This window comes from Colossoma macropomum, unplaced genomic scaffold (genome assembly GCF_904425465.1).
Source record: "Colossoma macropomum unplaced genomic scaffold, Colossoma_macropomum, whole genome shotgun sequence".
NCBI lineage: Eukaryota > Metazoa > Chordata > Actinopteri > Characiformes > Serrasalmidae > Colossoma > Colossoma macropomum.
Window position 1 is genome coordinate 28,897,435 of NW_023494791.1, and position 11,679 is coordinate 28,909,113.

Sequence of the window (11,679 nt, forward strand, 5' to 3'; positions counted from 1 at the left end):
AGGGAGCCGGTCGGATTTCTCACTCATCCAGTTGTGTTTTTGTTGTGTGCCGTCACAGACTGTCCGGGCGCTGCACTTACCCACTTCCCAGTTCCGCCTTTTGCGTTCCGTCAACATTACGTTATAAATTAAATATTTAGAAAATCGATTTTTGACATTTATGAATCGATTCAGAATCGTTCATGTCCGCATCGCGATGCATCTAAGAATCGATTTTTTTCCCGCACCCCTACTAATAGCATGCTAATGTCTCGGTAGCTAGCTAGCTAACTTTCCCGTTCCACCTGAAATAGTCCAGCAGTTCTGACGCCTGAAGCGGCAGAATGTAACTGCTGCACCATTTAAGGTGGAACTGGAAAATTTGAACGAGAAGCTAAGCAACCCAGCAGTGAGGTTGCTGAACTTTACCCTCCTCTGCTATCACTGCAGATTGGCAGGGTCGCCTACAGAGCAGCACTAGTAGCCTCTTAAAGAAGCAAGTTTTCTTCTTTCTTCTTCATTTGAGGGTTGTCCCATTTTGTAGGGCAAGATTTCAACCACTACCCCTTGTAACTCAGTTCCAAGGGGTTAGGGTGACACTTGAAAACAAGGGGTAGGGGTAAAAAGAAGAAATGGGATTGGGCCTTGGAGTGATGATGCTTCACTTGATGTTTGGGATCAGTTGGAGTGATGGAGCTCCTTTGAACTTCCTTAGGCTCCATTGTGCTGATGGAGCACCGTCAAACACCAGTGGAATGAGTTAGGGTAATGAAGCTTTTTCGAACACCTTTGGTTTGCGTTGCTTTACTGAATAACTTTGGGATGAGTGATGGAGCATCACCCAGTACCTTTGGGATAGGTTGAAGTGGCCACTTTTGCTTTTGTGGCTGAATGAAATCAAATCCTCAGTGCAATATTCACTCTAGTGTAAAGCCTTTCTAGAAGAGTAAGAGGCTGCCACTGCAGCAAAGAGGGACACATTTCCTATTAATTCCAATGATTTTGGAAGAAAAGTCAATTAAGCACGTTTCTGGGTGCTTTTGGACAAGTATCGTACATAATGCTTGTCTTTAGAACCTATACCTTGTAGTGTATCTTGAACTTATAGTGAAATTTGATGTGTCTGACCTGTCTGCATAATTTTAAGACTGAAATTTCAGAAGGTGGAATGTAATCATATACACTAGTGGTTCTCAGTTGTAGGCATGGACGACCACTGCCCTGCATGTTTTAATGTCTTTCCTGCTTCAACACACAGTTGACCTCAGGCCTTATTAATTAGTCATTAGTTGCGTCTGATATTTTAGAAGGGAAAGCTCAAATTTGTGCAGGGCAGTGGTACTCCAGGTACTCCAAAACTGATCTACACTAATGATGTGGACACTCATCACTGCGAATTTGTTTCCTTAACTATGTGTGCAGTTGACTGCTCAAATTTCAGAAAATCTGGGTGAAGATGAACGACTGGTGCAGGGTCTGTGTGCTCTACTGCTGGGTATCTGCATCTACTACAATGACAACTCACTGGAAAACTATACCAAGTACACATCCATATATTCTGTCTATCAGATCATCTGTCAATACTACTGAAGCGAAGCTGATAATTTTGACTCTTTTAATGTTCAAGCAGATTTTTTTCCCTTACCTGATCTCTCTCTATATGTGCCTTTCTTAGAGAGAAGCTGAAGCAGCTTATTGAGAAGCGTATAGGAAAGGAGAACTTTGTGGAGAAGCTGGGCTTCATCACCAAGCATGAGCTTTACTCTCGCGCTGCTCAGAAACCACAGCCAGCCTTCTCCACTCCAGAACACATGCTTTTTGACCACGAGTTTACCAAACTTGTCAAAGAGCTTGAGGGTCAGTGCTACAACTTTTGGAACTCTTTAAAAAAATCTTGCACCAAATGTATTCGATCAGCCAAGATGTGTCTGGAATTTGTTTGTTTAGTTTTAGCACTGGAGCTATGAGGCTCATGAAGCTGGTTCTAACTGCATGCCTCAGACCATTTCAAATAGACATGCTTATGTGTTTGGTCACAGTTTTCCAACAATGTAGTAATGTCTTGATAGGGAGGCATATGTTGCCTTCTTGAAGTCTGTGTGAATCTGTCCACACACTGTTTCCTCACATACTGTATACCTAAACAGTATAAATCAGGGCTAAAGTTACTTGTGTAATGTTTAAAAAAAAAAAAAAATGTACATTTATTTAATGTGGCACTACTGGGGCTTTTTGCCAGTTCCACCTGATCAGACCAACAAAAATATCTGCAAGTAATATGATGTTATATTTTTGGCATATCACACACCCCTGTAGTAAATTCCTCTCCTCAGTGGTGATGAACGGAAAGTATGACCAAAAATCAGTCTTCAGTGTTGCTGCTACTGTTTTTGAATATGTGATGCTATAGCTCAAGCCAGTCAAATAATTGGGTTTTCTCATGTCTCTGCAGGTGTCATAACAAAGGCAGTGCATAAGTCCACTGAGGAAGAGAAGAAAGAGGAAGAAGTGAAGAAGACTCTGGAGCAGCATGATAGCATCGTCACTCAATACAAAGAACTGATTAGGGAACAGGTACCAGCTCTGAGTCCTATAGTTCCTCCAGGTTTAGCTTCACAGGATTTCGTTCCTTAACTTTCAGCTCTTTCAGCTTGGTCCTTTAGCTCTTATGGCTTTAAGTCTTCCAGATTAGCTCCTTCAACTAGAACTTCCGTAGTTTTACCTCCTCTAGTTTCAGTTCCTACAGCTTTAGCTCCTTCAGCTTCAGCTGCTTCAACTTACATTACTCTTGTTTCAGCTCCTCCAGATGGATGCTTTAGTTCTTCCAGCCTTAGTTCCTCCAGTATTAGTTCCTCCAACTTATAACTTCGGCTCCTCTAACTTCAACTCCTCCAGACGTTTTTTTTTAGCTGCTCTAGCTAGCTTCTTTAGTTCCTTTAGCTTTTGATCTTTCAGCTTTAGCTCCCCCAGCTTTGGCTGTTCTGCTCATCTCTTCACCTGTAAGATTGTACAGATGCCTTTGATGTAATTAAGTGTGGTTTAATGGAGAACTGATTTATATTGTTCTCTTTCCCTCTCTCTACCCTACCCCCTTCTTCACTTTACTTCCCTGCTCTTTCTCCTCTTGCACCCCCTTTATCTTTAAATTCCTTTCTCTCTGAGTGCAGGATGCTCAGATAAATGAGCTGAAAGAGCAGGTGTCTACACTGGCATCCCAGAAAGATCAGATGCAGAACACCATCACCCAACAGCTGTCTCAGATCCAGCAACATAAAGACCAGTACAACATCCTTAAACTAAAACTAGGTATTGTAATATACACACACAGACCAGTACAACATCCATCAGACTCAAACTACAGTGCTATGCAAAAGTCAGAGACCACCCCTTTGTTAATTTCAGTTCCAGTCAAAACGGCCATAAACAGCCATTTAGCTGGAGATTGGATAGAAGATCATCCACTGGCATAAAGTAAGGGAAAGTCAAAGAAAAGTAAGTAAAAAAAAAAACAGGTGTTTCTAAAATTGGAGTTATGAAATTGTTAGAAGGTATAGAGGAACTGGGACTCCTAACAACTGTGTAAGAACCTGTAGACCACCAAAACGGTCACCATCAGATAAATGGTGTTGAAAGCCTACATCTTTGAGAGAGAGAGAGAGAAGAAAATCAAGCACAAATGTTACTTCAGATCTTAAAAATCCACAGGTGTTTCTGTCCATCCTTCCACTGTGAAAAGACAAAACTCAATCTATTGGGTCTGAAAGGATGTGTTGCTGTCAAGAAGCTGTTACTGAGAAAAGGAAATAGACAAAAAATAAATTTTGCAAGTCAAACAAAGAAGCTGCTTGTGTTTTCAGAGCAATGGACTGGCCACCCCAGAGTCCAGACCTCAGTATCACTGTGTGTGATTGAGATTATTGAATCATGAGAAGCAGAAAATGCTGCCAGCTTCTAAGACTGAACTTTGGAGGTGTGGAAAAATATTGTGAAACAAATCTTTTAAAAAGAATGAAAGCTATAATAAAGGCAGAGGGTGGAGACAAAATTTTGACTGAAAATTAAATACATGAAGGGTGGTCTCTGACTTTTGTACTGTACTATTAACACACAGACTAGTACAACATTCTCAGATTCAAACTATAAACACAAATATTATTTAAGTCTTAGTTTAAGCACAGTTCCATTCAAACATTTACACCCACCTAATTTAATGTTTTTTTTTCATAATGCTTGACATTTCTGTCTATGACAAATATAAACAAAGTTGCTACCTTTGTGCGAATTTATTTCCAAAACAAAAATTCAAAATGCCCTTTAGACCTGATGGAAAAGCGTCCAAGGTGGCTCCTCATGAAGCTGCTTGATAGAACACCAACGGTGTGTAAAACTGCATTAAGACAGAGGATTTGAAGAATTGAAAATAGAAGATTTATAGAGGATTTGTGTGACTTTTTGTCAGTGCTTAATTCCATGTGTGTTATTTTATAGTTTTTATGTTTTAACTATTTTTCTAAACTGTGGAAAATTAAATAATAAAATTTAAAACTTCCATGAGAAAGCTTTCCAGAACTTTTCACTAATACTGTAGTTAGTGTGAACAAGAAAAGGGAGTCTGAATACACTTAGAAATCTTTAGTTTGCTATCGGTAGATTCTGGCTAAAGCAGAATACGCAACATTCTTAGAGAATAATATCCTTGTTTGAAAATTGGCTGACTGTAATTCTGACATGTCCATATTATATTTTTTGTGGGAAATAAAGAAAAGCTTTTCATGGCAAAACTTTGGAGACTGCATATTCAATTGTTAAGTGGCAGGCTTTTAAAGTTTCTTTTCCTCTTTCTCACTGTAGGTAAAGACAGTGGTCAGTCTGACAGTGGTCAGGTGAATGGTCTTCAGTTGGAGGAGCTCACTCTGCTCAGAGAAGAACTGGAGGAGCTACGCAAGCAACACACATTGCTGAACACACAGCTTGCTGAGAAGGACACACTCATTGCCAGCCTGGTGTGTCTTATGAACACTGAGGGTCCTTTTTTTTACCTACCTTGTTTGGTCAGAACTTTTTACTTGCAAAATAAAATAGCAGGTGTGGAATGTGCCTCGGACCATGGTCCGGACCAAAGGTCCAAAATTTGGTCTGAGGTGGTCTAAGTCAGGATCAAACTGAACCATGGTTAAGTTGGTCTGCAGTGTGAAAACACTTTTGGATGGTTCGGACTTTCAGACTAATTACAGGAAGTTAAGGCAGGCTATTGTCACCCGTTAAACAACAGAAGACGACAAAAATTAACTGTAAGAGAATGAGCCACGGTAGCGCACAGGGAGACAAGATGAAATATGAAAGTTTAATTTGGCTTGATGAAAAAGTCAAAAGTCAACTTGAAAAAACTTGCAAAAATTGCAATGTGAAACCGAAACTAACCGGATCAAATGTATACAGTGTAACAAAAACATGAACCTTGGTTCAGACCTTGGTCCGGACTCAGGTGTGAAATGGCCCTGCGTTATTGTTTATCCTTGTACCTACACCATTTTATTAGGTCAATGTGGTGGAGAGAATAGTCCACCACGCAAATAATAGCTGGGCAACAGTGGTCTTGGTGTCAGAAACTGACCAATAATGAATGAGTGTAGAGAGGGACTGCTGAAATGTGCAGCAACCAATGGGCTACAAACTGTAGCTGGACCTGTTGTATTCATGTGTATTTAGCCCCTTTCACACTCAGAACCCGGTACATTGCTAGAATACCTTTACCACTAAGATCTGGGCTTTACATCATTCACATTTGCACATCAAATCTGAAAACCCAATGATTGCACAACAGAAACATTTGGGTTTTCTGGGATGCTTTGTCACTTTTGCACTGTAGCAGCCACACGTGCTTCTCTCCATACTGCTTCTCTTGAGTGGTATGCCACTAGAATTGTACAAAATACACTCTTGTTATGTTTTTCTTTCACAAAAAACCTGAAAGTTTGACTCTACGAACAACAGGAGCGATACATTACTTAAGTCTCCAGTGATTTGTTCTCTCTGTTCACACCTGAGCTCTTCTGGTATTTTTACCGGATCTGCACTAGCTCTTACACAGATAAACTGCAAGTTTACCAGCATTTTGACTTTGGCTTGTGTTCACACTTGACCCTTTCCCGTTTAACTACAGTGAAATTTGTGTGTAAAAGGGTATTTGTGAAATGGGCTTTTGAGTGTTTGGTTTTGAGTTTAAATGTTTGGTTTGTTTGATGTATTTCACACAGAAAGCAGAGGGGGTACAGTCATCTGATGGGTCAACAGCTGCAGCAGAAAACACAGAACTACTGAAGGTATGAGAGTGTGCATCACCCCTCCATAGCACGAACTGTGCCCATGTTAAGCATTTTAGTCCTTACGCATGAAAGTTGCTGATTGTAAAATGAGTGCAAGCAAAATTCACAGACACTATCGTATCTCTACGTTCAAACTCGCGCTGTTGGGAGTGCAAGAAAATTTGAGAGTAATAGTTGAAAAAAATGCTTGATTTGTGGTTCACTAACCAAAATAATCAGTATCATCTATCACAACAATAAGTGTAAAAGGAGGAAATAACAGTAATACTAACAATTTGTGCACACAGAAGTGGATGTACTTTATATTACATGCACTTTGGTATAAACAAATGCTGCAACTATTCCATGTATCGCTTAAAGACATATTACACTGTGCTTCTGATTCAGGAATCAGACACAGGAGTCGGTCAAATCTGTGCTCTCTTTTTTTACACAGCTTTTAATTAATGAAGGCCAAGGGCGGGAAGAGCCTCATCAGAGCAGGATAGTATTACAGTGTTATATATTAATGCAGCTCATTGACACATCCTGATTCTCTGGCTCATCATATAGAAGATTACAGATAAACTTTTTTTTTCTGGCGCAAATGTTACCTTGTTACGCTCGTCAGTGTGTTAAAGAGTTTTCCCTGAGTGTGTTGTTGTTTTGCAGGAGTTGGAGTCTCTGAGGGTGCAGGTGCAGACCCAGGCAGCTGAGATCTCCCAGCTGCAGAGAGAAAGACAGGAGCTACAGAGCCGAACTGAAGCTATGGTGAGTTCACTCACAACTTTAGTAATTTGGGGTTAAGTTTAATGCAGCCCAGCTATGCTACTGTAGGGATCTGTTAAAATGCTCATAAAACACAACTGCATCTCCAAAAGACTGTGATTTGTTTTGATAATGATTCAGAGCATCATAATATCTCAGATTTCACCACAATTAAATTTGATTGGATTCTTTTGCTGCAGTTCAGAATTATGTGATGAATATACTGAATATACAAAACATCACAGAAGGTATACAGTAGTGGAGTACAATAACAGAAGCTTAGCCTGTGGTTAATAGATTTTAGAACATTTTTGGTCAAACAGTCTTTATTAAATGTTAATGTAATCCATTATTATGGAATGGATATGAATGGATTCCAACATTGCAAAATCAATTTAGCTGAATCCTCCAGCTACCTTTAGATAAATGGCTCTCAATGCATTTTTGCACCCTTAACCTTAATTAACAGGAAAGATTGAACTAAACTGGAGCTAACTGCAGGAGTAGGGCTTTGTACTTCTCATACAGAGACATTTCCCTGTGTGTATACTCTGATGTGAGATCAGTGTTGGACTGTGTGTGTTTCCTCTGCAGACTGCCGTAAGTGGAGAAGCAGCAGATTTAGCTAAAGTAACCAAGCTAGAGAACAGACTATCAACACAAACTGCAGAAACAAACAGACTACAGGTATTACACAACACTAAGTTTTGGATGTTGTTGTAAATGTAGACAAATGATTGTTGCCTGCAGAATTTTCATGTTAAACAATATTGTGATAATACAAATTCAGTTCCAGCGCCCAGCATGTAAATGTTGCATAGCTTTGTACAATAGCCTGCATATTCCCTGATGGTAATGAAATAACCATATAATTATCTGGGCTAGGTTCTAATATTACTTTCTGGCGATATAATTTTTTTTTTTTTGGTTTCCAATGAAACAAACATGAAGTAGATCCTACGTACCAGAGGTTTTGGTTCATTCCCATGTTCTCCGGCATTCTTCTGGTAGAGAATTAAATGCTTAGTGTTTGCTCAATGTCTTGTCTACTTGTATTTCTGTTATTTCATCTTTCACACTCAAACACTTGTTCACACGAACTAACCCTGCGTGTATGGTAGGAGGAGGTGCGAACTCTGACGGAGAGCAGGGCAGCGATGGAGAAGGAGCTAGCAGCAGCCACCAGCACCGCAACCATTCTGCAGACGGAGAAGAGTAAGCTGCAGCAGGAAGTGGCCGAGTCAAAGAAGGAGCAGGATGACCTGCTGATGCTGTTGGCTGACCAAGACCAGAAAATCCTCTCTCTAAAACAGAGGCTCAAAGACCTGGGGGAGACGGTAGGGCTATCTACACAGCTGCATCAGGAGGCTCAATGCTACTAAAGTGCAACTAATGAACACACACTTACCATTTATGGTTGCGTGATATTCAGATCTGTTTTAGAGGTCTGCGCAGGCATGACATTGAGGCCTGAGTCTGACCTATACCCATGACAGTCCCAACTGGTGCAACTTAATCTAAAACCTGAACCTGAATCCGTCCCGAACGGACATGGATTGTTGCACGAATTACTTTGCAATACTTTTCATCACAAAGCACATGGTCAACAGAAAATGAATGCGCTTTTACTGTAGCTGACACTGACATAACTGGAGCGAGAAAGTACTCTGACACACATTTGGGCCCCCTTTGGGGTCGGGTCAGGTAGCAAAGCTCTGAATTGTTTGATACAGGCCTGTTTTAAATATTGCAGTAGACCAGTAATAAACAAGCTGTGAACACAGGCATTGTAGTGTCAGACATGTGCTTGTTGTGGCCTCTGAATGTGATCAAATGTAGTTTATTATTAAATAGTAATTCAAAATTTTATACAAATAATTTGTTGATTGGCAAACCCCTTTCTGTATGATGTCCTTGAAAGCCTTGAGGCTGAAGCTTTAGCATTAAATGGAAAACAGTCACTAAGTTAGCACTTAACCTTGTAGCTGTGCTAGGAGTAACATCATTAGGCCAGCCATATTTTCTCAGATCAAGCTCATTATCGATTCTAAGTGTAGGCTTGTAAAAATGCCATGTTCAACGGTTATGTCTGAACACACCTGGCAAATACTCATGGCAGACCACTGTTAACATTTTACATATCAGTTACATAAAAGCCCTTTGCCTGCCCCACGTGTGCACGTTAGAGGTTGTGCCCACTGTAAAAACAGTGCGGCCCGCTTTCTCAGATTATCATTTGTATTTAAGAAATACAAAGTATTTTAGATGCCTCATGGTGCCGCTGAATAGTTTCCTGCGGCACCCGCTGACACATGTTGAGCTTAAACATCTCTGAAAGCAGCTTTTCATTTGCTTTGAATCTTGTAATTGAGTTTTAGGCAATCATTTGATTTTAAGCTCTCACAGTTTCCCAATTGCTTTGATCCTGTTTGGTTGGATCTCTCTTTCGATTTCGATTTCAGTTTCTTCATAGCCACATTGGCTTGGAATTTTACAGTCATGTTGGCTAAGAATATTACAGTCATCTTAAAAGATTGTATATAATGGCTTCAGACACATGTTTAAATTTGGCAGTAAAGACAGCAAAAATAACATCGTTGGCCAAGACTGTTGATATTGTGACAAAAAATAGTGTCAAATCGCTCAAGCCTAACTGCATTTATCCTTTTTCTAGACATTTGAATGCAATATAGTTTGTTTCATTGACATTTGTGTCACTTCCACACAGTTCCCTTTTCCCATTACATTGATTGATCCATTCTCCAGTGAACGTTTTGCCAAAACGTTTAAGCTGTACTAATGTACCTTTGTTCATTTTCAGAACTGACAGTAGTTATTAGTATGTCATACATTGTCTGAGACTACATAAAGACTATTTGAGATTACTTCTACATCTTGACATGGTTTGGTTTTTAAAATTTTTTTTGCTAGCCTATTCCTGTAAAACATGCAGCAAAAACACTTTTGTTTTATAATTTGGAACATAAGCATATTAAATATGACTTCATAGCTGTGATATCACTGTCTCCCTACAGATTGAAGATGAGGATGATTTGGATGCTCGGGACCAATTTGATGAAGATGACGATGACGAAGAGGAGGAAGATGATGAATAGAGAGACTGAACACGTTTATCATCATGGAGGGGAAAAGCCTTCAACTCCCCTCTACGCTAATAAGAGAGAGAAGTCGGGGCTTAAGAATGGAGCACCAGAGGATTGACACATTCATCTTTTTTCCTCTTTTCAGCAGGTTCACCTGTTATTTTTTAGCGTTTATTTTATTTTGTGGAGGGTGGCTGATTTACCCATGTTAGTTCTACTGGACCGTTAAACAGCTTCATGTGACTTCATCTTTAGCTGCTGCCACAGACATGCACATCTAATGCCATGTTATTATTTGTTTGTAGTCAAAACATTGGTTAAAGACATAATGGACAAATCTATTCTTTTGTTCATGCAAAAGAAGAAAACTGCACCATACAGATATGAGGATAGTGTAAATGTAGATATATACATAATAAAAGCACCTGTTGCAGTGAGTTTTATTTTTTGTGTTTACATGGTTCGCTTTCTTCTTTTGCATCGGCAAAAGCAGTTTTGTTTCAATTAGCAAAATAGCTAAAACATTAGATCTGAAGAGTGTGAGCCGAAGAAGGATTTTGACAGAGAAAAAAAAAGGTTTTCCTCTCTTGCACTGCCTCAGTCACCTCACAGAAAGGCTGTTTGGTCAGTCTACCCACAATGCTCAGCTGTGTGTCCGTTTCTGCCTGTCCGTCTGTCTTTGTCTTTATGTATGTATGTATTTGTATGTGTGTGTGTGTGTGTGCGCTGTGTGTGCGCTGTGTGTTAGCTTTAAGGCGTGCCTTCTTTGCCTGGGTGCACATTCGGTAGGCTTTTGCACCGTTTCTGCACTTTCTGCTTCCACCTCTAAACAGCAGCCAGGGGGCAGCCCGGCCATACATTCTAACATGGCTAACAAAGAATAGATGCTAGTAGACGTCACATAACATGATGTCATATGCTTATTTCTAACTGGTTACATCACATACATTACATTGCTTAATACTATAGCTCAAACATACACTTATACTAGTCAGATGCTAGTAGCCATCACGTTGCATGGACCATGAGTTCTATATAGAACCATTTCATGTTTAAGTGGTTCTCTGCATGGTAAAAAGGTTTTTTTTCAGATTGATGGAGAATGTATTGTGTGTGTGTGTGGTTGTATATAGAACCTTTTTAAAAATGGTTCTATATAGCACTGAACAGGGTTCTGTTATTGTTACGATGTCAAGCTTTTAAAAATAGGAGAACTCTTTTTGGTGCCATATAGAACCATATACAACATTCTCCATCGATCTGAAGAAATTTTCACCATGCAAAGAACTAGTTAAGCATTAAATGGTTCTATAAAGAACTCATGGTTCCAAATAGAATCATTCCCTTTACTACAGAACTCTTGAACCATCTTTTTTATGAGTGTACATGCTAACATTGTTAACAGCACATGTAGGTAGTAGCCACCAGATGGCAGGATGTACTTTGCATGTTGCTAATTTGTGGCACATACTTTTCATTATGTAATACTTAAAAGAACAACTCAGCCATACATGCTAATATTA

General features: G+C 39.7%; 1 protein-coding gene across 5 annotated transcripts in view; it reads left to right on the forward strand.

Annotated features, from left to right (window-relative positions):
* uso1 (USO1 vesicle transport factor) overlaps window positions 1–10,593 on the forward strand; it is a 32,940-nt gene extending 22,347 nt beyond the window's left edge. For all 5 annotated transcript variants that reach the window (XM_036574790.1, XM_036574791.1, XM_036574792.1 and 2 more), the window contains 10 exons: window positions 1,402–1,520; window positions 1,655–1,836; window positions 2,432–2,553; window positions 3,147–3,285; window positions 4,831–4,982; window positions 6,237–6,302; window positions 6,957–7,055; window positions 7,647–7,739; window positions 8,174–8,389; window positions 10,088–10,593. In XM_036574790.1, coding sequence (XP_036430683.1) covers window positions 1,402–1,520; window positions 1,655–1,836; window positions 2,432–2,553; window positions 3,147–3,285; window positions 4,831–4,982; window positions 6,237–6,302; window positions 6,957–7,055; window positions 7,647–7,739; window positions 8,174–8,389; window positions 10,088–10,168 — 1,269 coding nt within the window. In that variant the 3' untranslated portion in view covers window positions 10,169–10,593. The remainder of the gene's footprint in view (window positions 1–1,401; window positions 1,521–1,654; window positions 1,837–2,431; window positions 2,554–3,146; window positions 3,286–4,830; window positions 4,983–6,236; window positions 6,303–6,956; window positions 7,056–7,646; window positions 7,740–8,173; window positions 8,390–10,087) is intronic.
* Window positions 10,594–11,679: the final 1,086 nt, after the last annotated feature.